Source organism: Trachemys scripta, chromosome 8 (assembly GCF_013100865.1).
Source record: "Trachemys scripta elegans isolate TJP31775 chromosome 8, CAS_Tse_1.0, whole genome shotgun sequence".
NCBI classification, from domain to species: Eukaryota; Metazoa; Chordata; order Testudines; family Emydidae; genus Trachemys; species Trachemys scripta.
The window spans coordinates 31,662,247-31,689,349 of NC_048305.1; the positions used below are offsets into that span (position 1 = coordinate 31,662,247).

At 42.1% G+C, this 27,103-nt stretch overlaps 1 protein-coding gene across 4 annotated transcripts in view; it reads left to right on the forward strand.

The window, feature by feature from the left end:
- KCNIP1 (potassium voltage-gated channel interacting protein 1) overlaps positions 1–27,103 on the forward strand; it is an 853,580-nt gene that overhangs the window by 808,970 nt on the left and 17,507 nt on the right. For all 4 annotated transcript variants that reach the window (XM_034778377.1, XM_034778376.1, XM_034778378.1 and 1 more), the window contains one exon: positions 6,382–6,506. In XM_034778377.1, the coding sequence (XP_034634268.1) occupies positions 6,382–6,506 (125 nt within the window). The remainder of the gene's footprint in view (positions 1–6,381; positions 6,507–27,103) is intronic.

The window sequence follows — 27,103 nt, forward strand, 5'->3', positions numbered from 1 at the left end:
TTCTTAGCAGACTTAATTATACCAGTAGTGCCCACCCCTGGTACCACCCCTTACAATTGATGGTCATGTTCCATTTTGGAAGGTCTTGAGTCTGGAGGCTTCAGGACCACCTCTTTTGTACCCCATGGGAGGGGTAGGGAGGGAGGTTGTGTCCTGGCCAAGGCTACTTTTTCTTTGGCTTTTAGTGTTTTTTTTACCTCGCCCCTCCCAACTGGTTGCTTAACCTTGTCTTGGGAAATGAGTCAAGGCAGTTGTATATTAAACTCCCACCATGTATCCAGCAACATTTTAGCTCTATTTCTTATCTTTTATTTATTATACTAATAAACCCATCTGGTTGTAGGAAGAAGCAACACGCCGTGTCTTTGTTCCTTGTTCACATAAGTTAAGGATATAAGGCACAAACAATTATATTTGAAAAACCTGAAAATTCTATCTCAGGCAAATAAACAGGCCTAAATACTATATTACTATCACTAACATGGCTCTCATTGGCTTCCTGCATATAAGTGCACAACATCCCTACAGATCTTTAAAATGGGAGAGGAGGAGTTTATAAAGCTACAGGTGGAAACAACTATGAAAAATGGGATCCAATTGAGCAAAGTTCAAATGTAAATAACAAATGTATATCAGAAAAAAATTCCTAATTGTGAGATCCATTGGAGTGGGGAATAGTTACTCACACGGGGAGTGTTTGGAGACTGCATCATTTTGGTCCTTTAAAAACCAGACCGGACATCAGCTTTGAAGTGACAAAGGGAAAATAACACAGTAGGTCTTTTCTGTCTCAGCTGTATACAGTGTGATTCTGTGAAATGACGCTTGTTGTCCTATCGGAATGACACCTTGTTGGTAGGTAGTAGGATGAACCCAAATGTTCAAATCCTCACCAAAGGAGAAGTGGATTATTATTATTAGGATATAGCACATACTCTGGATGGATTTTACTATGAGAATTACTGTCTGCCATTTTCAGAATGTATGTATTTGAAAATAGTTGATTCTGTTTCTTTGTGGCCATCTTCTTGGTCACATTTGTTCTGGTTAAGTTTCTAAATGCTACCTGAAGGAAAAGATCATAAAAATTATAGAAATACAGGGATGAAATGGATCTCAAGAGGTCATCTAGTGCAGGATGAGTAAGGAGAATGTGAAAGGGATAGCTCATACAGTTTTCATCATAGACTTGAGTGAGAGATTCCAATTCCTGAATGTAGAAAAGAATGTGTTTTAAAAAGGATAGATTCTTATTTTCCCTAACCTTAGTCCTGGAATTTGTTTAAAATTTTTTTTAGAGAAGTTGAGCAACATAAGTGCAGGGGACTGGACTAGATGACCTCTTGAGGTCCCTTCCAACTGGATCCAATTCCCTGCTGTTTCACACCTTGTGTATTTCTTAGCATAGGGAGTGGAGAAGTTGTTATATACAGCAAAAGTCTACCTGATTTTTAATAAGAAAACATCTGTCCTCTGGGTTCAAAGGTTGTGAATTGGAAAGAATCAGTGCATGCAAGACAGGCTGAAATAGATGAATGACATTCTGATATTCCCATTGAATGAGGCTGGGGCTTATCAAAATGTAGCATGCCACTACTGAAATATTGTGTTTATCAAGTATTCTTTGATACGGGAATATTTTTAATAGCTGGGCTGCTGGTATTCATTCTTCAGTTCATACAAAATATGGCTGCATAAGCAAAAGAAATAAGTTTTTTAATATCCAGGCCTTTAGACCTTATTTGTTTAAAACAAACATGTGGCTACAAATGAAGTTTTGCATAAGTAAAGTCTGCCAGATCTTTCCCTTTAATTGTTGTTTGTTATTTTTAGAATATGAATACCAAATACTCATTGAGGAATCTGATTGTCTAACAATGGAAAAACCAGTGATACTGTGAATACGTAATCTTATAAATGGTATCAGTCTTCCAAAAAGAATGAATCGACCTGCAAATTGCTTTCCAGTGAGCCTGCCTTAAATCTTGCTGAAGTCATTTACAGCTGTGCCAAGGGGTTGTAAAAGGCTACCATCCTGACTTCATAGCATTTTTTCACTTCTTTTGCAAAGGTGTAAATGACAACACAAGGTGTGAAACAGCAGGGAATTGGATCCAGTGAGACTAACTTCTATTGCCAGTAAAATTATCATCCCTTTGACTTCTAAGCATTGTGTTAGTTTTTCTCTTTCAATATTCGTTTTATTGTTTTATTGGGAATCAAAATGAGATTTGCAAATGATATTAAGTGTAGGATTTTTTAGTTTTATTTTTGAGGAAGATTGGCACTAGATTTAGTTTTCATAATTTTCTGGTACATTCCTAGTTCTCCATTAGTTCTGAAAAATAATTCAGGGTACAGTAATTGTATTTATAGAGTTCTCTAATATCCTAGGATGCACATCATCTAATTGGTATATTTTCAAATAATGTTCAAAAGAGCACTGTTTATAGAACTGTTTTACTGTCTATACTGTTTACAGAGCTGCTCATTCTGTTTCTTTCTCTGCTATAGTGTCTGTAGCACACCCCTACTGGTACCCCATCTTGTGATTTATCAGTTAGTACTTTGATCCATAAGCATTCCAGGTTCTGTCCTTCAGAATTTTCAGTAACCCTAAAGCAGACTCTGGAAAAGCATATTCCACAGGTGAGAGCCCCTTGTGGAAAATACCTACAGCCTTGCATTTAAATTAAAGGGCCTGAGTTCAAACACCTCATTGGATTTTAGCACTGCCTGTCATGGAGTAGACATGCAAGATCTCGGAGATGCAGGAAAAATTAATCTTTAAAAGTCAAGTTGAATTAGTCAAATCCTCGATGGGCAAAAGTAGAGTCAAATTAATTGTTTGTACTTATCTTCCACCTGAATTTTTCACCTAGATTCTACATTGAGCGACACTATAAATACCTTAGATTAGATCAAACCAATAGGCAATACTACCAGAACATTGACCCTTGAGAGGTCACAGAAAAGTGTGTGGAAGGTGAGCAGTGCTAAAGGAGATAAGTTCAGAGAATGTGAATTCAGTAAGGGAGAGAGTGAGCAATGCTTAATCCTAAATGTTGTCTTTGTGCTGCACAGTTTATTAAAACATGGGAGGGGGAGGGGGACACAGCTGACTGTGACAGGTACAAGCTGGTTGATTGTACTGAGCAGAAGAGAACCTGGAAATGTTTGGGCAGATTGAAAATGTAAAGTTTTTAATTAATTTATTTCAAGGCAAATTATACCTTTTACTTATGAGAAATCATGTTCAGACTAGAGGTGGGTCTCCCTAGGTTGGATCCATTGATGACTGATATTCTCTTTCTTTCTGTTTCCCATTTACCTTCTCCTTCCCTCTCTAAGACCTTTTTCTCCACTACACTCCTTTTTTCCCCTCCCTCCTTCCTCCCCCATATTCCACCCTTTCATCTTAGGACATCTTCCTTCCCACCCATCCTTTTTTCAAAGACCCTGTCTTTCTCCTCATCTCACAGTCCCTTCTTTTTTACTTTCTTCTCCAGCCCCCTACTCTTCCTTTTAACAGTATCTCTTTCTTCCAGACTCTCTCCTCTCCGTCGTCTTTAGTGGTGTCTCTTCGTTCTTCTCCTTTCCAGGACTCTGTTTCCCTTTGCTGATGGTCCCAACCTCTCTTTCCCCTTCACTATTTCATCCACTTCTGCAGACCATTGCTCTCGCCTCACAGTTTCCTTTCTGCTACTGCCTCTCATTTTTCTAGATCACTAATCAAATATGCTGTTCTCAATCTAACTAACCTTATAACTGATTCCCTTTGCCTTTACTCCCTGTCAGTCACTGAGGATCCCTTTGACAAGATGTTTCCCTCTGCTGTAGTGTTACAATTAAAATTATCTGAAGTTGAGTGCTAAAAATCCCCATTAGACAAATTTTGTAACTGTGTGCATTCATCTTAATTAATCTACACAATCCCAAAAAATGATTATCATATTTCGAAGCATACTGGTGACCAGCCTGAAATTTCTTCTGCTGAACACACATTGTGGAGGTGCTGTGTGTGTTGGGGGGGGGGCAGAGGGAGAAGTACTTGGCTATTGATTATACATATTTCATAATGACATGGACTGGTGATGTGATTGTCAGTTTTCAGATTGGGGTTGATTACTAGATCCATGCAGCGTGAATACTCAGTTAATGGAAAAAGAGGGAAAGAGGAAAAAACAGTAGAGATATTCAAATTCCTCTTTTCCAGTCAGGAATAAGAATATTCTAGGTTGTGGCATCTAGTGACCTGTAGAAATAACTAGTAAGAGTCTTGTAGTGCTTCCTGTATCAAAATGCACAGTCTCTTTGATATGGCTTTTCAAAGTTCATTCAAGTCCATGCCCCCTCATTTTGGCAGGACTGATTTTATTATTGCTGATGCATGGGTGAGTGTCAAGTCTGATAGCATTTAAAAACTCCCCATATCAGTTCGTTCCACTACTGAGCTGTTTGAAGAGTTATACATATACCAATGTTTAGGCTAAATTTTCTCTTCTGTACCTTAAGCCTATTCCTTATTGCTCTGTTTTTATTGACTAGGAGTATGTGTATGTCTCGACTAGAATCACAGGGTGTGATTGCAGCTCAGGTAGACATACTGTGCTAGCTTTAATCTCACTAGTTTGGGTCCCAGAGCAGTGAAGCTGTGGCAGTATGTATTTAGCGGCGGCTACACATGCCTCTGCAGAACCTTGGGTGATTACTCATGGGGCTAGCTCGCACTGAAGTGTGTGCCACTGCAGCTTCTCTATTCCATGACATGAGCTCACTAGATTAAAGCTAGCTTGGGTATGTCTATGCAAATTGCCATCACGCCCGATAATGCCAGTAAAACTCATGGTCCAAGAGGAGATTAAGTTAAAAACAAATAGTCAAAGCTTACTTGATCTTTTCCATAGATGCCATTAACCCAGCCATTAAAACTATGTGTACATACTATTATAGTGGGAAAGCCATGAAAAAGCATAGTTAAAAGCATTGGATCACCCCTACTGTGCATTTTCGGTAGTGATCTGCTGTTGATAGCTTAGACTGGAGATGGGCCCACACTCCAAAATTTGGACCTGGATTTGAATACTTTAAAATTCAGCACCCACAGATTCTGACTTCTGAAGAACACAGACATAGAGGGTGGAAAGATTCCCCCATGCTCTGAGGCCAGTTTAAATTCACAAGGAATCTAACACATAGGATTAACCAGCAAGGTTTAAAGGGCTGATCTCTGCTCAAAGCTCCAATGTAGACCAGGAGAATTTTCCTTCTCAAACTCATACTTGACAATTAGTTTATCTTTCCCTGTGCATTTGAGCAGGAATCAACCATAATTCACATAGTAACCCAATTGTTTTGTACAGGATATGAACTGAATAGTTTTGCCATAAGTGTGTGCGACAGTCATTGAAGGTCTAGTATAGATGACATTTTTCTGAAAGTGAGTTCATACTGGAAGTGCTCACTGACCTTTATACCATAGAGGTGGTGTGGGTTCATGGCTTAGGGAGGATTGGGGCTTTTGGGACAGCGATGATGAATAGTCACATCTGGCTTCAGGAGTATTTTTGATAATCTCAGACTGGCATACAGTAACCCTCTGTTCATATATATGCTTTTTTGGCACTACTAGTGAAATGAGATTTCTATAATCTACAAGTCACATGGAAGGATTTGGGTGGAAGGATGTATGCATGTATCCAAATCTATGTACTTTCGCAAGGAAAAAACTTTTACACCAAATCCACATGGGCACTTCACGGCTTACCTATTTCCCCCAAAAGGCCATGTAAGCATAGAGCCAAATTCCTCCTGGACGTAGCTCCATTGGACTTAACCTGAATTACACCTGGAATGAATGTGATCCATAATGCCCTTAACACTTCAAGCTCTTTTGATACTGTACAAAAGAGAGAGAGAGTTTCTTTCTGTTTCCACTCAGTGTAATGTCATGTCTTTGTATAATATGTTTAAGCATGTCTGCCCTGTCACTTACCACTGATGCTTGCATGCTCTTCTTTAAGACTAGCACCCTAGAAGGATTACTCCTTTGCATTGTGCAGGTATTTAAACAGGTAACTTCCACCATTCTTTAGTGGAACTTGATTAGCTACTTGTCCTCCTATTCATGTCATCAATTTCTGCCTGGGAGCAGAATACTAAATATTTACTTCTCAATAAGTAATTTGGGGTATTGCTCTCTTTAGTTTTAATTTTGCTTTTAAAGGATTGAAACCAGTTCTTTAGAGAAACTCCATGTTAGTTTTTCTCCCTTCTTTTTGTTCTCGAGATACATCAATATTCCAGTTATTTGACCTGTCCATCGCCTCAATATAGCAAAGGTAGCAATCAAAGTAAATATTTCCATGTCTTTTCTTTTAGATAAAATTGAAGATGAATTAGAAATGACCATGGTGTGCTATCGTCCAGAAGGACTGGAACAGCTTGAAGCACAAACCAATTTCACAAAGAGGGAACTTCAAGTGCTTTACAGAGGATTTAAAAATGTAAGAACCACATTGCAATGAATTGGCTAGTGTATATTTCACCACCACCCTTCTGCTGCACAGTATCCAAACTACTCACCTGTGTTCCATAGCTTTTATCCTGGTAACAATGATACAGAGATTCATTTTGGAGGCTTGACCTTTTGAAGCAGGAGGATCTGAGTTTTAACCCTCTTATTGCCACGGCGAAATATACATGAGTAAACCATTATACACCTATTTTTCTTGCATCATAATCTGCTTTAAATTAGAGCTGAATGAATATCCTTCACATGATTTACTCAGCAAATGTAGTTGGTTTGTCCTGATTCACATGGCAATTTCCTCAAATACACTTGTAGGTTGAAATTACCTCAATATTTTTTTCTCACATTTTTTTAACTCTTTGGATTGATCACAAAGAGTTTGCTGTAATTGATTCTTTATATTAAAAACTGAGCTCTCTTTTTAGTTGCTACATATGCTTGAATGCCATTTATAGGACCCTACCAAATTCACAATCCATTTTGGTCAATTTCACAGTCATGGGATTTTTAAAATTGTAAATTTCATGATTTCAGCTATTTAAATGTGAAATTTCACAGTGTTGTAATTGTAGGGATCCTGACCCAAAAAGGAGTTGTGGAGTGGTCACAAGGTTATTGTAGGGGGGGTTGCGGTACTCCTTTCCTTACTTCTGCACTGCTGAGGGGGTGGCCCGGCCTTCAGAGCTGGGCAGCTGGAAGGCGGTGGCTGCTGGCTGGGAGCTCATCTCTGAAGGCAGAGCCGCCACCAGCAGCAGCACAGAAGTAAGGATGGCATGGTATGGTATTGCCACCCTTACTTCTGCGCTGCTGCCTGCAGAGCTGGGACCTCAGTCAGCAGCCGCCATTCTCTGGCCGCCCAACTCTGAAGGCAGTGCAGAAGTAAGGGTGGCAGTACCATGAACCCCCTAAAATAACCTTGCGACCCCCCCCCCCCACAACTCCCTTTTGGTTCAGGACCCCCAATTTGAGAAACACTGTTCTACCCCGTGAAATTTGTATAGTATAGGGTAAAAGAACACAAAAGACCAAATTTCATGGGGGGAGACCAGATTTCACAGCCCATGATGCATTTTTCATGGTCACGAATTTGGTAGGCCCTACCCATATACTAACACATTATTAACTATTTGAATATATATCAACATTTCTCTTCTATATGTCATAACTGTGATGGGGGAGCCAGGCAGCTCTCCCACCCCCTGCTGTGTCAAATACTGTCCTATCTCATTACAAATATCCTGTCCAGTGCTAAGAGATCACACATGCAAGCTTGATAATCCCTTTCCACAAGTATTAATTAGAGTAACACTTTGTTACTGAAGTACTTGCAGACAGTAAAAACAAGATATGCAGGCCAAGGAGAAAATAAATTTTTAAATTCAAATGAATACTCTGAGCTTTTTTTGACATAATGCCACCACAGCTCTGTGAAGAAAACTTTGTCTACACATAGATCTCCCCTGATTCCAGCCATCTGCATAGCTACGCTGGTACACCCCCTTCATGTGGCTTAGTGTTATTTGCACTGTTGATATTTACCCCAAGGTTTGGCAGAGGTGAGATCCACTAGTGCAAATTGCAGTTTTACCATTGTAAATCCATAGTGTTGATGGGTAAAGTTGCATCAGTGGCTGGAACTGGAGCAGATCCCCAGAACCCTTAAGTACAGCAATCATACTTCATACTAAGATTCTACATATGCAAGGTTAATCAATGGTAGATGTTGTTAGCACATTACATACATGAGTAGGTTGTTTTCTAGACCATTATAAGCATATTAGTAGAAGGTATTGTAGATGGTTATAAGCCATGGCTGGTAAGCACAGTTTTAGACTCTCTAATAATTATTCAATTATGTATTAACACATCTATTATTAATTTATTAACTGTAAGTAGGACCTTCACCTTAATATAAGAGATGATTGTTCTGTCTCTCTCTGTGCCCCATTCCTGTTGTCTCTGCCCTCCTCTACCCACGTACATGCCCACAAAGTCTCACACTTTCTCTGTTCATTTGATTCAGGATGCAATCAGATTCACTTATGATAAAGTACATCAAATGTCTCCACCAAGCAGATATGTTCTTTATAATATAAAGTAAATTTCACTCTACACTGATCATATATTTTCATTAACATTTCTCCTTTCATAGAGTGTTTTGCCATATATTTGCCACAGGAATTAAATGTCTTTTGCATGTGTATTTCCCTCTTATCTATCCATGCGTGGGTACTTTTTTTAATATATAACATACCTTCATAATATGTTGATTTGCTGGGACAGAGTTGGGCTGAATTATTAGTTGTTTCATTTAGTTGAGTTTTCAAAGAAAAAATTATAGCTCTTCATAAATTTCACATGCAGCATATACGCAATGGGCCATATGCTGCAGTAACATACACCCTACCCATTCTAATTGATTTAAGTGGAAAATCTTGCTCAGTGTCAGTAGTATCTCCTAACCTGCCTGTCCCATGGAAATTCCAGTTTCCAAGCCCTGGCTGCTGGCCCATGAAAGCTCTGTGGGACTGAGCCTGATCTCATAGATCAGTGATACTCAGATTACAGCGGTTCTGGAGCTAAATTACTGATCAACATTACCCAAAAGAGCCACAGTAGTGTGAATTCATTGTTTCATTTACTGTAGTATTATATATTCATATTTAGACAGCATGATGGGAAATATTTAGTGTGTTTGTGTGTGTATATAGATAGATATAGATTATTCTCACAGCAAAATGACTGACCAAGTATTATTTTATGAGCTACAATTGGTTAATAACATAGTAAAAGCATTCTCATTGGTTGTTAACTTAGACTGGTTAATTGTTTAAATCACACAGTATTTTAATATCGTGTCGAAAAGAGCTGCAGGAGACACATTAAAGAGCCGCTTGCACCTCACGAGCCTCAATCTGAGTACCACCGTGTTAGATTCTTGTTACCAAAGGTAATCCCATAGAAGTCAAGAAGCACAGGCAGCTAGGTAGACTTCCCCATTTTGAGGAAGAACCTAACCCCACCCTACAACTGCAGAATGCTGCTTGTGGGTGGAATCTGTCTGTCCACAGCCCACTGGCTGCATTCTAACTTGTGAATTCTGTTGAAAGCAAACCAATTGCTCTGGGCTGGATGGTGCTCTGAGCAAGGGGCAGGGCTAGCCCACAACATTTTGGCACCTGAGGCGGGGAGCTCAAATGACACCCATATGTCCCCTCACTTGGGCCAAAACTTTGAAAGGTCTCAATTCTGCATTCTTCCTGTCCTACTTCTCTCATAGTACTGCTCTGCTACCTACCCCAATAAAGGAGAACTAACAACTTAAAATACCTTGTTCAAAAATTTTAAGTAACACTTAACTTTCAAACACCTGAACAGCAAATGTAACTTTTCTTGTCTGCATAGTAAACACTGACATTTTTATCTGTTTGAATAATCAAAGTGGTGCTTTCCGTGGCTTCTTGGTTGCAAAGATTTGAACTGCTTCCTGCTGAAGGTCCACAGGCTGGGCCAGCTCATGCTCTGTTGAGATGGTTGCAAGGCCAACCAGCCTCTCTTGTGTCATTGTGGAGCGTAGATGTGTTTTTATTAACTTCAGCTTGGAGAAGCTGCGTTCTCCACTGGCAACTGTTATAGGAAGAGTTAGAAGTATGCGCAGAGCAACAAAAGCATTTGGAAAGAGGGTGGTCATCTTATTTGTTTACATATATTCCAGAGCAGCCTTTGGAGTTGATCCTGCTGAAATATATCTTGAAAGGGCTTTCAGTTCATCCCCTAAATCACTTGCATCAATATTGCACATGTCATCATGTGTCAACATTGTCTCTAGTGCACTGAATTGGTGGTGTACGTCTTCTTCAGGTATAGTGAGGAGTTTTGGAATATCATACAACATCCCAAATATACTGCTGTGTTTCTTGAGCTGCATGAAACGTTCTTCAACTGACTGTATTGCACAATCTAGCACCTGGTTAAAGAATTCAACTTTGAATTGTTTTTTGGGGTCTCTTATGGGATTTTCCCGTGCCTCATAATCAAAATGTCTTCTTCGGTGGCTCTTGTATTCTTGAATGGGTGGGAAAATAGCTTCGGTGTGAAGTTCCTCTGCCAACTTCCGTGCACTCTTCAGAACATTTTGAAATCCCTCATCTGACCGGTAAGACTGTAGGTATGACTTTGCTTTGTCCAGTTGTTCCAGATATCTCAAGGTCAACACCTTGGAGTCTCTTGCTTACAACATTTATTTCAAACAGTAAACCGCACAGAAATTTGAAGTTATGGTGATTTCATTTCCCTCTGCCACTGTTCTCCCACGAACAGTTCCTGTCATACCATTATCCTCCATAATGGCAACTATGGCATCATCTATCTTCCCAATTTGGTGTTTGATAGGCTTTATCGCCTCCACTCGATTTTCCCATCCTGTGGTTTCAGTGTCAGAGAGGATGTTCCCAGATTTTGCTTCAAAATTTACCATTGATGAGTTAATGCAGATAAAAATACATAGGTGCTTTGAATTACATTTAAAAATTCAGCAGCCTCGCTAGAAGCTGATGCTCCATCACTGACCACCAAGTTCAATGAATGAGAACTGCATGGACAAAAAAAGTTTGAGGGGTTTAACTCTCGGATCCATGTCTGCACTCCTCTGTTCTTTCCTCTCGTGTTGGCACCATTATCGTAGCCCTGGACCTCTCAGGTCAGCTATCGCAATTCCCGTATCTTCCAGCTTTTTAAGAAGCACATTTGTCATACCAGCTCCTGTAGTATCATCAATGTCAATAAATTCTAAAAAATGCTCTCTGACAGTCACCCTTGCAGGGACATTTTCACTAGGTTCTGTTGTTGTTACAAAACGCACTATTAAAGTCATTTGTTCCGTATGACTGATGTCCGGTGTGCAATCCAGAATAACAGAATAATATCTTGCTGACTTCAGATCTGCCACAATCTTCTGTTTGACTTTTGTTGCTAGTAACTGTATGATCTCATTTTGAATTGTTTTTCCAAGGTAGTGGTGTGTGTACATTTCTTGGGTGGTGACTCTTCTTAGATGCTCCTGGAGTACAGCATCAAACTCAGCCATCAGCTCCACAATTTTAAAGGAAGTTTCCATTGTTTGGCACATACAGCTGATCTGCAGTGCCATGTGGTGCTAGGTTTTGGGTAGCAAGCATTCTCACAATGGCAATGAGTCTCTTCAGAACATTTTGCCAGTAAAGAGACTCTGATGCAATCTTGATGCTGATCATCTATGGTGGCCTTTAACCTTAGTCTCATCTCAAGCTCTTTCCACCTATGGAATGCTCTCTGGTGATCTGCTGCCTTCTCCTGGCATGCCAGATTTCTAGCCAGATTCTTCCAGTCCTTTGTTCCTGTAGAACCCAGTGTGGCTGGAACATAGACTGGAAGAGTTTGCAACAAAAACAGTATGCAGCATTCTGGATTTTTGAGTACATAAGCCATGGCCTCTCCACTTTGTCACCATTGGGGATTTCACACTAGTAATGTGTTGGATGGAAACTTCTATTTTCATTGTCTTTGGGGAACATGAAGTTTTTCACTTGCTGTGGCCCATGCAGTACAAGGAAGTCCCTCAGGCTACTGCTCAAATGGGTCCACAGTCCTGGATCATCTAGACTTAAGGAACTAAACTCAGCAGCAGCTGTTTCTTGCGCCTCCACCACACTTTTCTCTGATCTACACTTTTCTTCAGGAATGTGCATGGTTACATCCATTTGAGATGGATATATGGATGCTGCAGTAGGTGCCAGGTCACCTGCACTCTGACTAACTGGAAGATCAGGCATCTCCTCACCACTCACATCCTCACTGAGGCCGTAAGGCTCACTGTGAACATTTGTGTCTGTGTATCTCAGGAGAGCTCCTTCCTGCTTAGATAGAAAGCTTCCTTTGCTTGCTTGCTTTTTCTGAATGCAGCCCCAGAGGGGCATTTTCTTCTTTCACTCATGACTGCTGTTCTGTTCCAGCTATAGTGTCTCTCAACACTCAGTTGAAAGGAACAAATAAGCAGGCTGATAGCAGGGCCTGAGTGAGGGAAGATATCAGCATCTTAAGGGCCTAACTGGCTTCTACTATTTCAGTTGGCTGCCCTTGTTCTCCTCAAGTGGGTTCAGGGAAGCAGCAGGAAACAGGATGCTCCCTGAGAAGCTGGTGTTAATCAGTTCAGGCTCCTCGGGGTGCTAGAGAGGTACATAAGAGCCTCCTCCTCCTCTCTCTTCCTGCAGCTCCTGCCTAGGGTGACCAGATGTCCCGATAAAATCAGGACCATCCCGATTTTGAGCTGTTTGTCCCATGTCCCGAGTGATCTGTGGTCGGGATGCAATTTTTGTCCCAATATTTTGCGCTGGTGTCTCGATATTTTCTTCATCTCATCTGGTCACCCTACTCCTGCCTCTTTCTGTTATTCCCTCTCACCTTTTCTCCTGCCTGCCTGTTATGTCTCTTGTGCCATCCTTCCTCCAGCATCTCTGTGCATCTAGACCAGAGAGAATACATATGCACCAGCAGAAGACACAATTTTCTACACTCTGGGTCCTAGTGGTACCCCCCGACAGTCTGGCACCTGAGACGGCCTCCTCAGTTTGCCTCATGGTAAGGCCAACTCTGGCAAAGGGTGCTGTGCAAGCTGCCTCACCCCAGCACTTGCCCTTAGAGCCGCGTGTGCCTGACAAACCAGTCTGAGCCACACTTGCTGCAGAGGGTTGGGGAAGCAAGTTACTGCACTGTTACTTGAAAGGATGCAGTTCACTTCCCCCACCCCAGCTGGACAACATGTGTAGAATGGGTGTGGCCAAAACAACATCAGTTCCTGCCCATTTGCATGCAGGGAGATTATTAAAGGGGGGGGGGGGGGGGGAGGGGGGGTGTGGTACTCTACAACAGACCCGAGATCTGAGTAAGGTGTAAGGTAAACCCATATTTCCCTGCTCAGCTGAGTAAGCCAAAGACAGAACCTAGCCTTCAATTTCTCTGTGTAATTTTTCCAAATTAAATGTATGTTTTACTTCATACTAAATACATTACAAAACACTTTTTCCTGTATTGGCCACAGGAGATCAGGAATTGTTGTATACCTCTAAGGTCTGTGAAATACCTTGTTATATTGGCTGCAAAATCTGTGTGTGTTCAACTTCGCTGAATTTTATTGCTCATCAGTGTAAGTGATTCGGCCACGTGCACTGTAAAATGGACAGGTATTGCAAATTTCAGCATGGCAGCACTCTCAGTGCATCTGATCCTTGGCCCTGCCGCTTCTGTGTTCAGAGACTAATTGTGCTATCGTTTTGCAATATGGAGAAATTACCACTCAGGGCAAAAATAATGATTAGCAAGTTCATTTAATCAGTGACTTAGCCCATTTTCGAAGTTCAGCATCATTGAAGGTCTTGGTATTAATTCATTTTGCCACCACAATCATGTTTTGCTCCAGATTGTTAGGACAAGCAATATTAATTATATGCTTTTCTTCTGCTAAGCGCTCAGTGTGCTTAAAGTATTAATATGTTGTGTTTCTGACAAAACAAAAGGGCAGCTTTAGAGGTTTTCAATAAATCATCATTGCAATGGGATGGGTAATTATACATGGCAGGCGCACTGACTCAGCTGTTCCCCTATTTCCTATAGCTTTTAGTCATCTGTTTTTTGTGATGGTGTTACAGTGCCGTCTGGAGATTCAAATCCCCAGTGGATATATGGTCACTTTTCTATATCTTGCTTATACTTATTCCCTTTTCTCGGATGATTGTGGTGGTCCTGCTTAATTTACATGATGGCACCTATATGTTATGATGACGGGCGCTTTACAAGTGCATATAATGGGCCAGATTGTCTGCTGCATCCAATTTAAACTGAGTGAAGTAAATGGGAGTAGAGGACTATCAAGAAGTGACTCACTGATACCCTGCTTGGCCCTAAATCCATTTTAGAGCATCCTGGAGGCTGCTCTAACCTGAGCCAGTTTATTACCCCCAACCTCTCCAAGCTCATCGTCAGAAGCAAAATCTCCACAGGCCAGGACCCAACAATTTAAAGTAGCACCAGACACTGCCAGAAGAACAGATACAAGCCCTGCAGACATATCTCCACTCCTATGATTTCTTTCTTTTTTTTGTTGTTTTTGTTCAAAAATTTACCTGCCATTATTTTCATCCAGCAAATATAAATTTTAAAACAGCTTAAAAATGTAGGAACTGATCAGTTTGACACTCTACCTTTTATAATTGTAAATGCTTCTCTGAAGACTCTCCTCTAACCTCTTCCTTTTCCATGATAAATTAACAATCCTGGCTTGATAAAAGCCCCATCCTGCCACTAGCCCCCTTTGTGATCAACGTGCTGTTATGAAAGACTGAAAAGACTAGAAACTGCTGCTGTGGGTGCTTACTGTGTCAATGCTTCTATAAGAAGCAGCTCGCGCTGTGACAGCAGTTCTGGCCTGCATGCATGATTACACTTTCTGAATTCCCACATGATTTTTTTTTGCTTCTGACACTCCATCTGGAAACTGTGTAAGGCTTTGAATCAAACCTCAAGGAATGCTTCAGAAAGGCATTGCTGCCATTGATCATCCTGTTTCAGCTTTCTGTAACTGGATTGCGTTCAGATGCGTATGCTAGTGCCAATTCATTTGCACTTAATTGATCACAATTTTGTTTTATAAGAGCCAAATAATGCTCAAGAGTCTTCATTAGTGCTTCAACATGACTTAATCAAGCTGACTCAAAAGATGTAGCTCTTGTGAAACAAAGCAGGTATACGCCATGCTCAGTTTAACTTCCACGGTAGGCAGCAAAAGAATAGTTTCAGCACTTTGGTTCACGTTGAAAGGAATTGGTGTTCCAGATGTTCTGTCAGGTGCAGGATATTTACACTGGTACTGGTGCGAGAGTACATGTGGGTTCGTGACTTTTGCCACATTTCTACACAACCTGCGGTGTGCAGCAAGGATACATTCTCACCCCAGCACTATTCTGTCAACCATCAACTGGATATTAGGACTTGTCACTCCACACATTAGAATCAAGGTTGGTCAAGAAGCATTCACTGACCAAGACTAGGCCAACGACACTGCTTTGCTTGTGGAGAAGTCAGATAATTTCAGCCCCATCCTTCAAGGTCTGGAGGACACCACCTACATTATGGGTTGAACGTCTCATGGCAGTAGACCAAGGTACAGAACTTTGGAGCTGGGCCACCAGAAGCCCTGCTGCAGGTGGGGTTGAGTACCGTGGAGAGCACTGATGAGTTAATCAACCTCAGCTGCAAGCAGAGTTCAAACGGTCACAGCAAACTGGACTTTCTTTGACGAATAGGTCTCAATGCCTCCTGCACAAAGTCCATGTCTCACTTACAGCAACATCTTTGCAATGAGACAAACCTCAGGATTGGTCAAACTTGTGTACCACATGTATTGCTATATGGGTCAGAAACTTGGACCCACTTACACACAGCGTTGGGGTGACTAGAGGCATTCCATATGTGCTGTCAGCGCCAAATAGGGTGACCAGATAGCAAGTATGAAAAATCAGGATGGGGTGCAGGGGGTTTATATAAGAAAAAGCCATGAATATCGGGACTGCGCCTATAAAATTGGGACATCTGGTCACCCTAGTGCCAAATCCTGAGCATGAAGGGGGTTGACTTTGTACGAAATGTCATAATATTGCAGAGATCTGGCCTTCCTTCAGTTGCTCATTATATTCAAAAGTGGCATTGCAGGCTCTTTGGCCTTGTCTCCAGGATGGATAAAAACACCCCAGCACACTGTGCTCTTCAACTCTCCATTGACACATGAAGAAGTGCATGTCCTGACCTTTCCTGGTGCCACCCAGAGGGCGGCCCCAGAGATTTACTGATTTGCAGGATTCAGTCAGATTTGGGAACTTCACTGCACAATTCCTGGTGTGATGCCATCAGCATTGGTCATTGTTACTGGTTCAGTAGTCCTCAGGACATTGTGTGTTTTTGATGTTTGCAAGGCTAAGATTTTATCACCGTTATTTTTAGTAAAAAGTTATGGACAGGTTACGGGCAATAAACAAAAATTCATGGAGCCTGTGACCCATCTGTGACTTTACTAAAAATAACCTGGGGGCAGGACTAGGTGGGGGGGAGGAATGGATTCCCATGTGGGGAGATTGACAGGACAAGCCCCCCGCCAGCAGCTGCAGTGGAGGGGGGGGCGCAGCCATGGGGGGCACACAGTCCCTGCTCCAGAGCTGGCCGCAGCTGCGGAAAAGAGGTGCGTGGCCTCAGCTGCAGCCTCCAGAAGCCCAGCACAGCCAGGGGGCTAAGGGGCGCTTGGCCCTGGGAAGCTGTGAGGGGGGCACACAGCCCCTGGTGCAACCCATGGGGAAAGCTGAGGGGCTGGGGCTCACGGCCCTGGCTGCAGCCCCTGCCAAGCCTGGGATGCCGCGGGGCTGGAGTGTGCAGTCCCAGCTGCAGACTCCCACCAAGCCCAAGGACGCTGCAAGACTAGGGTGTGTGGCCCCAGCTGCAGCCCCTGCCAACCCTGCAACACCACGGGGCTGGGGCACACGGCCCCGGTTGCAGGCCCTGGCGGAAGCCACAGGACTGGGGCCGCAGGGTCCTGGTTCCAGACAGCCCCAGTTGCAGACCAGCAGCGCACAGTCCCACCTCCGTCTCCTGAGGCCCTAGATATCACAGAGGTCCAGTAAAGTCATGGAATCTGTGACTGCTATGACCTCCGTGACTAAATCGTAGCCTTAATGATTTGATCATTTGGATAGTTCCTTGCAGAATTAATGCACAGTCTTTTTCAGTCTAGTAAGGAGTTACAATACTATTTGCAGGGCTAAATACTGCACTATTTACGACAGTGGGAACGTTACCCTTGACTTGAATGGCAATGGATTAACTTTTAGCTGAACATTGCTTCTTTTTTATTTGCACTCCTACATATCTAACAAGGTGTCTGAATCCATGGAAGAATGAGAAAAGTGACCACTAGTGGCTTTGATTTTTAAGGTGCTGAAACCAAATGCACTTTTTCCAGAAGTCCACTAACTACTGAACATAAACAATACCACAGGGTACGTGTGCAAATCCAGCATCTTGTATTGCTTTTGAAATGCTACACCACTACAGAGCTGAGTCCACATAAAGAGAACCACTAAGCAGTTGCAATTCTTTTTGCTGTTCGAATAAGAAATTAACATTACTTATTGCTTTCAAGGACAGTCAAGTGATGTCAAATGATGACTAGCAAGTGCTTAGAGTGGATGAAAAGGAAAAAAAAAAACCCTAGCAGTGTTCAAAAGTAAGTATACACTGGGACTATGTACATACCAAGGAGCACTAAGACGTCAACATTCATCTCCACTGAAATGGAAGACACTCGTTCCTATCATCTCAGTTATCTCATCATGGGTAACAACAGCTCTGGATTGTATTGACATTGTCTCTTTCAATATAGCTTTGGAATTTAAATTAGAATTTGTAAACTCTCAGATTTTGCTACCTTCGCTTCTGTTTCCAGGGGCTAAAATTTATTGTAGGGATTATATTCTGTTGGAACACCAGATTTTCATATGGCTCTTCGTTTCAGTCTTCAAAGATGTGATTTTGCAGATGACACTAAAGCATTGCTTTGACTTTATACTAGATCTATTAGCCATCACCACTACAACTGTACTGACATTCCCACTGAAAGGAAGACCAGAACATTTGGAATAGAGGCTGATGATTGTGTAATTTTGTTTTTTGGTTATTTAACATTAAAGAAAATATTTTTGCAGTCAACAACTGATTTTCTTAACTATGCAGAACCCTTCACAAATCAGTAGATCAACTATAAAAGGCCCAGCCATTTTAGATTCATACAATCAATCCCAAAAGAAATAAGACTTTAAAAGTGTTTCTGAATGGCTTGTTTCCCTTAGGGGAGTATCCTACTACCCTGGGTCCTACCGTTCTTTTTATGTAAGCTGCTGACTGCAAATTCAACACAACTGGAATCAGACCAGTTGACTACAGTTTAATCTTGCCCCTTGTTTATACCCACTATGAAAGCTGGCTAACTCTAGGGGTGTAAATAGACTATTCTGAACATGAGAGAGACAATCTTTTATTGGCTCAACTTCTGTTGGTGAAAGAGACAAGCTTTCGAGCTACACAGAGCTCTTCTTCAAGTCTGGGAAATGCACTCAGAGGGTATGTATACACTGCAATTAAAAACCCATGGCTGCCTGTGCAGCTGACTCGGGCTGGGACTGCACGGCTGTTTAGTTGCTGCCAGGCTGTTTCAGTACAATGTAGACTTCTGGGCTGGGCTGCAGCCTGAGCTCTGAAATCCTCCCACCTCGCAGGTTCCTAGAGCCCAGGCTCCAGCCCGAGCCTGGAAGCCTACACTGCAATTAAGCAGCCCTTTACCCCATGCCCTGCGAGCCCAAGTCAGCCAGCACAGGCCAGCCTCGGCTATCTAATTGCAGTGTAGACATATCCAGAGTGTCACAGCTAAATAAAAGGTGGAACCGATTGTTCAGCATAAATAGTGAACACATTTCAAGGGACCATTCAAGGTGAAATGGCCCGTTAACACTTCTCCAGTCATGGGGGGTGGGGGTGAGAGGAAGGTTAAAGCAGGAAAAAAAGCAGGGTGGAAGGAGTAAGTGATTGTTGTACTAAATCATAAATCTGGTGTCTCTATTCAGTCCATGATTTTTAGTACCTTTCAGAATTATGAATTTAAGCTCCCAGACTTGTGTTTTGACAGTGTTGTGCAGGTTTCCTTTCAGGATGAAGACTGGGGTCAGATACAGAGTGATTGTTTTGTGAAAAAAGGGTTCACCCACAGGTGATATGGCATTTTGGCTTTTATCATTCTTCTGTGTGTGTTCATTCACGAGCATAGGGATTGTCTGGTTTCACCCACATAGTTGTTATTGGAGCATTTAGGTCACCGGATGAGGCACATCACATGTTGTGATAGCATGTGAAGGACGCCTGGATCTTGAAAGGTGTGTTGTGGGGGTGCTGAATGTCATAGGAGTGGAGATATGTCTGCAGGGTTTGTAACTGTTCTTCTGGCAGTGTCTGGTGCTACTTTAAGTTTTGGGTCCTGGCCTGTGGAGATTTTGCTTCTGACGATGAGCTTGGAGAGGTTGGGGGTAATAAACTGGCTCAGGTTAGAGCAGCCTCCAGGATGCTCTAAAATGGATTTAGGGCCAAGCAGGGTATCAGTGAGTCACTTCTTGATAGTCCTCTACTCCCATTTACTTCACCCAGTTTAAATTGGATGCAGCAGACAATCTGGCCCATTATATGCACTTCTTAATTTATCATGGAAAAGGAAGAGGTTAGAGAAGAGGCTTCAGAGAAGCATTTACAATTATGAAAGGTAGTGACAACTGATCAGTTCCTACATTTTTAAGCTGTTTAAAAATTATATTTGCTGGATGAAAATAATGGCAGGTAAATTTTGAACAAAAAAAAAAAAGAAAAATCTTCACATAATGTAGCCAACCTGCAGAACTCAGTGCTGTAGGACAGTGGTTCTCAAAGTCGGTCCACCTTTTGTTCAGGGAAAGCCCCTGGCGGGCCGGGCCGGTTTTTTACCTGCCGCATCCACAGGTTCAGCCGATCGCAGCTCCAACTGGGCGCGGTTCGCCGCTCCAGGCCAATGTGGGGTTCAGGAAGGGCAGCCAGCACATCCCTCTGCCCGCGCCGTTTCCCACAGCCCCCATTGGCCTGGAGCGGTGAACCGCGGCCAGTGGCAGCCGCGGCTGTGGACACGGCAGGTAAACAAACCAGCCTGGCCCTCCAGGGGCTTTCCCTGAACAAGCAGAGGACCGACTTTGAGAATCACTGCTGTAGGAGGCTTAGTCACATACTGTAAGGTGGTTGAAGTTAAGGAAGAATGGTTAATTTAATGATCAATATGTTTAAAGATATGTTTATTGCCTACAATAAAGGCAATTAGCTTCTTCGGGGCATAAATTTATCATTTTAGGGGGCAGGAAGGAATTTATTTCCCTGGAATTACTATTGGTGGAAACTAGATTTGACTGATTAGATCCTATGCCCCTATATTCCACTGCAAGCTACCATTAGAAACTTGAACTTTTGAGAGAATATTGTACCCCTGTGTTAACCCATCCCTTCTACTAATTGCCATGTTATTCTACAGGAACAGTCCAAAATTATAATCTAATAATGCCCTGCAGATTTGGGGGCTCTCGCTATATAATAATGTAGCATTTTAGTAAGGGATGAACACATTATCATCAGTGCTTCTGTTAAGTATTTAAATTTACCACTAATGGGCATTGCAGATAGTTCATGTGGCATATCAGTGGCACACAGCTAGAGGAAATTAAACTATAAACCTATCTGCAAGCATTACAGAAACATTTAGATCCACTTGCAGGTAGCTGTCACATTGGGAAGATCCAAAGGAAAGTCAAAAGCCTATTTTAATAAGAATCAAAAAGAAAATGCTTGGGAAATTAAAAACCAAGTTATGCGTCTATCCTATGGTGTACCTGAACACAATTCATGTCATTGATGGTCTGGGCCACATGTTATTGTGAATAGACTCAGTAGCTCTGTGTATAAAATTAGGATTTTACAGGGGCACAAAAAAGTAGATAAATTCTACCATGTAAATCAGTTTAAACTGTACCAGGAAAAAAAATATTTCTCCACAGGCATAGAAACCAGACAAGATAAATGCACAAGAGAGCCAGTACAAAAGACACAGATAAGACATAACTGGTGTTCTTTGAGATGTGTTGCTCAAGTCCATTCCATTGTGTGTGCTCGCCACATGCACTGTTGCCGGAAGTTTTTCCCTCGCTGGCGCCCTCTGGAGTGGCACGCGTATGCCGTAGTGTAGGGAGCATTGCCGGGTCCCCCCATCCTCAGTTCCTTCTTGCCAGAAACTCCGACAATGGGCAAGGAGGGCGGATCATGGCATGGACATGAGCAACACATCTCTAAGAACACCAGTTACATAAAAAGGTAACTGTCTTTTCTTCTTCGAATGATTGCTCATGTCCATTCCAATGTAGGTGACTCTGAAGCAGGACCACCAGAGGCAGGTAGGCGTTCATGGAATTGTCAATTGCAACACAGCTCTGCCAAAGCCAGCATCATCTCTTGCTTGCTGGATGATGGCATAATGGGTCATGAACGTGTGTATCAAAGACCACTTCATGGCCCTGCAAATGTCCTGAATAGGGACATACGCAAGGAAGGCCCCCGAGGACACTTGAGCCCTGCTCGAGCGGGCTTTCGCTATAGGCAGTGGCTCAGCCTGAGCCAGATCATAACAGGTCCGAATGCAGGTGGTGATCTTCTGCCAGGACACCGTGAGGCCCTTCAACCTATTCACTGGCATGATAAAGAGCTGGGCCTTCAGAAAAGGGCAAGAAAAATGATTAGGGGCATGGAGCGTCTGCCATATGAGGAGAGATTAATAAGACTGGGACTTTTCAGCTTGGAAAAAAGACAACTAAGTGGGGGACATGATAGAGGTCTATAAAATCATGACTGGTGTGGAGAAAGTAAATAAGGAAGTGTTATTTACTCCTTCTCATAATACAAGAACTAGGGGTCACCAAATGAAATTAATAGGCAGCAGGTTTAAAACAAACAAAAGGAAGTATTTTTTTACACAATGCACAGTCAACCTGTGAAACACCTTGTCAGAGGATGTTGTGAAGGCCAAGTCTATAATAGGGTTCAAAAAAGAACTAGATAAATTCATGGAGGATAGGTCTATCAATAGCTATTAGCTAGGAAGGGCAAGGCTGGTGTCCCTAGCCTCTGTTTGCCAGAAGTTGGGAATGAGCGACAGGGGATGGATCACTTGATGATTACCTGTTCTGTTTATTCCCCCTGGGGCACCTGGCATTGGCCACTGTTGGAAGACGGGATACTGGGTTAGATGGACCTTTGGTCTGACCCAGTATGGCCGTTCTTATGTTCTTCTTATGTTCATACTTGGAAATGAAGTCAAAATGACCTGAGTTTTCTGGTTTAGCCTTTAAATACCAAAGGGCTAAAAGCTTTTCAACCAGGCCGTATGTGAGCTAGTGCGAGGTGTGTTGGTGGGGTGGGGTTGGGTGTGCCAGTGGATGTGTGTGTAAAATCAGGTGCAGGTTTGGAAGCCATGTTTTAAGACTTTTGCCTTCACTGTCATAAGGCACCCATTAGTAAATTTCTCTTTTGAATCAATAGAGATGGGCTGGTTTTCAAATCTGGTTTTCAAATGTAGATGGACGTATGGATTTGGGGCTTAAATGAGACCCCTAATTTTTTTGTTGCAGAGCAGGAAAATATGAGAGGCGTGGAGAATTTTTGCTGTAACCAAATATTTAGGCCACTTCAGGTGGCTTCTAGAGTTCTGAAAGACACAGAAATGGGAGAAAGAAACATAAAACAGCCCACTGCAAAAGAAATCATGAGTAGCTGTTTTATTAGGATCTTCTCACTTAGAAGATGCTGGTCTAACTGGGAAGTTTGCCATACAGTTGCTATATTTAGCAATCCTCATTCAGTCTCTGCAAAAAGGAAAAAACAAGGCCCTGATCTTGCTACCATTGAAGTGAGATACAAGATGGGCTTTTATTCTTTGCTGGAAGCCTAATTCTGTAAGGTGCTGAACACTCCTGTTGGGGGCATTCAGCACCTGAACGGATGAGATCTCATGCTGAGTTTGAGGGTTGATTTTTGTGGCACTCGAGCTATGGAGAGGACAAATGTCATGACTTGCAGACACAATTAAATTTGAATTCAGGGTCATTGAAAGGCTGGTTTCTTTTTTTTTTTTTTCATTGAAATCTGTCCTAAATTACTGACATCCAGATAGTGGGTGGATCAGTTTTAGATTTCTTTATATACAGGAGGAAGATGGTCTAAGAGACTGGGATCTGGTTGCACTAGTTTCAGTTGACGAGGGATATGAACTTGTATGCAATTCGTATCTGTCCATTGACAACATCCAATACAAATCTCCTCCTTTCTCCCCTTTGACATTATCTTCAGTGGTTTGCACAAAGCAAGGTGATTTGAGTTGATTAATTCAGTCCACTTGTTCAGATGCCCTCTTCTCTTTGTCAGCATGTGGTGTCAGCAAATGAGAGCTTTTAAAATTCTCCCTTTCATGCATTTTCTTTCCTTCATATTCTGTGCTTTGTGTGGGAATGTTATGTCAAAGAACTTTCTGTTCTTTAAAGATAGCTAAAGAACTCAAAGATAAGTAAATCATGGACCTGACTATCCCACCCAGCTTTTTGTGGTTGCAATTAAAATGGATTTGATCCCAGATCTCTAAATATTATCCATCCCTAATTAGACACTCTTATGCTACTTAGGAACGCATCTGGCTGTCTTTGATAATTAACTTCTATGGATGCATTGACATATAGGAATGCATTCATAAATAAATAATGTCTTTCCTTTTGGGTCAAAGACAAGTGTAGGATGAAAGCACAATGGATTTTTTCCCATTGTGTGGAACCAGACAAGCTTTGTCCATAGAAGGGCTGGCCTAAACATTTTTGGGAGGGCCTGCAAAACAATTTTCGTAACTCCAAACATAACTGACTCTTTTAAGGTTGGCTTGGCCAGGATATGAAGTCCCTCGCCAGCAGCCTAGAGCCCTGCTTCTGTTCCTTACAGTCTTGGCAACTGATTTTCCCGGGCTGTCGTCATGCAAAAAAGGGCTGGACATTTTTTTAAATTGAAAATTGAGGTGGCATTTCTAGCTCCCCCAATTCAGAAGACTTGTGGCCTTGAGCTTTGCAAGGCCTGCAGTCTGGCTCTCTTCAGAATCAAACTTTTCAATCAAAACCAGGTGTGGTCCTTCACTGACTACAGTGGTGGGGTTGGGTATGCAAGGATTTCAGAAAAGCGCCCTTTATTTGAACAGTACGCAGGTTGGATGTTGCCATCATAACCCTAGATCACCCACTCATAGCCACCTTCTGAACTGGTCTAGCTGTGCCTCAGTTTTCCATCTGTAAAATGGGGTTTGGTATTTCCTTTCTCCCACCCTTTATATGGTGGGAGCCTTGAACCCAGGTTGTTATAATATGTAATTATTGTTTCTACATGCTCTGAATTTTGACAAACACGTGCCAATGGCAGCTTTTATGTTACCTAGAGGTCTGTACAGTGTGTGGACATCAATATCTTATACACAATTTGAGTCAGTTCCCGTTTTCAGATATATGTGTGAGGTGTTCATGGAAGTCAAGTTCTCTGCTGACTTCCATTGGATTGTATGTCACATGTAGGTCAGCACAGAATTTGGTCTTCTGCGATTTGTGTGTGCATATCCAAGGTTGGAACTGCACTGTTAATATGAGACATGAGCAATTGTTTACTTGGGCTTTTCCATATCTAAAATATTACCTTCTGCCTCATGAAAACGGGTTAACGCCACAGATATTTGCATTATTGATATCCAATATTTTCAGATGAACCATTTCAAAATTGGTTAAGCTGCCAGAATTGTGGGAAGGAACATGAATCAGGAAACTTACTGCCTAAGTACTTAGGTAGTAATTTAACTGGCTAAAAATGCAGTACATTTCACTTCAAAATGCAAAGAATTGCTAACCGTATTGTATGTTAACATAAAAAGTGTTATAATTGAATTCCAGGACATTTTATTGTGCCACAAGCTGGGTGACCTTTTTTTAAACAAACTTCTTTAAAAGGCTTTGACTATAATGGCCGGAAGTAGGCTTTGAAGTTCACAGTCCATTAAGATGAAAGGGGAAGATTTTTCTGTCTTTCTGCAGAGGAGGCAGAATGGTAGTGCATTGACTTAAAGGAGACTGAAGTAGGAGTGAAAGGTGCCTTCACAACCCAAAAAACTAGAAACTTTTCTCTTCTTTTCTCCATTAGTTTTCTTTAACAGGGCACCCAAAAAAACCCTGTAGCCTATACATTATCTCAAAACTCAGTGCAGGTTTGCAAACCTATATCAAGTTTGAGTGTGCATTCAATCCCTGAACTAAGAAAAACCTATACATTTTCAGGATTCATTCTGAAACTTTGCATTACCCAAATCCGAACCAGTGCTGTGATCCTGGAATGTAAACAAAATCTTACTAGGACATAGATCAGACAAGTGATTTGTATCTTTTTTTCTTGATTTCATACAAATTTAACTGTGGTTTATTGGGTAAGTATGACAAATAATTCTGTCTATAATTCAGTTGTTATAAAACCTAGGAGACACCATCAATTTGTAGTTTGTCAGTCCACAGAGCACTGGGACCCATATTAGAAAACAGCAACCCTAACTGCAGAAGTTAGAGGGGTTGTGGCCTTAATGCAGACCAGAAGTCAGAACCAGTTGTGTTTTCATCCTGGCTCTGCAATATCTCTCTATGGTGTGACCCAGTTCCCACAGAAGTCAATGGAAAGATTCTCAATGAAGTAGCCTTAGGTGAATGTTACTTAACCTTTCTAGGTCTAATAGTGGTTACTGTTTATCACCATCACCACCACTCCCATAACCGCATTGGTCATTGGGGCACCATCATTGATGAGCAATCAACCAATTGTCTCCTCCCCTGACGACTGTGTGTCAGTGTTTGAGTAGCAACGAAGTCCATTCCTGTCCACTCTTTAATGTCATCAGTCCATCTCTTCTTCTGTCTACCTCTTCTTCTCTTCCCCTGTACTGTCTCTTGGAGAATGATCTTGAATAGGCCAGAGGATCTTGTTACATGGCCATACCACTTCAGCTTGTGCTTCTTCACGGTCATCAGGAGGTCTTCATATGACCCAGTGCATTGGGTGTTGATGTTGCAGACCTCTTCATTAGTGACGTGGTCGAAGTATGAGATGCCCAGGATTTTACGGAAGCATCTTATCTCTACTACCTATATTTTCCATTCAGGTTCTGCCATAAGGGTCCATGTCTCGCACGCATACAGAAAAATGGAGATGACCAATGCGTGCAGCAGTTTAAGTTTGGATTCCAGGGAGATATTCTTGTTCCTCCAAACAGCTTTGCCACTGCTGCTGTTGTTTGTGCAGTTCTTGCCCAAATTTCTGCCTTGGATCCTTCATCAGTGATGATTGCCCCCAAATATTTGAACTGTTTCACTGTCTCCAGCTCTTGTCCACTGACAGTGATATGTGAGCTGATCCAATCACGTTTGTTTGTCATCAGCTTGTTTTTTTCTGCACTGATTTCCATGCCATATTTTGCGGAGGTTTCATCAAATCGTTTCACAAGGTCGGCAAGTTCATCTTCGCTGCCTGCCAGGCCATCAATGTCATCAGTGAACCAAAGATTTGAGATTGTTTGCCCCCAAATGCTGACTGTGTATATGTGATCTTCTAGGGCATCAGTCATCATGCGCTCCAAGTAAATGTTGAACAGTGTGGATGAAAGAAGGCAATCTTGCCAGACTCAAACAGTAGTGCGAAACCACTCTCCTATTGTGCCATTGACACGAACTGCATTGCTGGCCTTGGCATACAGTTAAGAACATAAGAACGGCCGTACTGGGTGAGACCAAAGGTTCATCTAGCACAGTATCCTGTCTACCGACAGTGGCC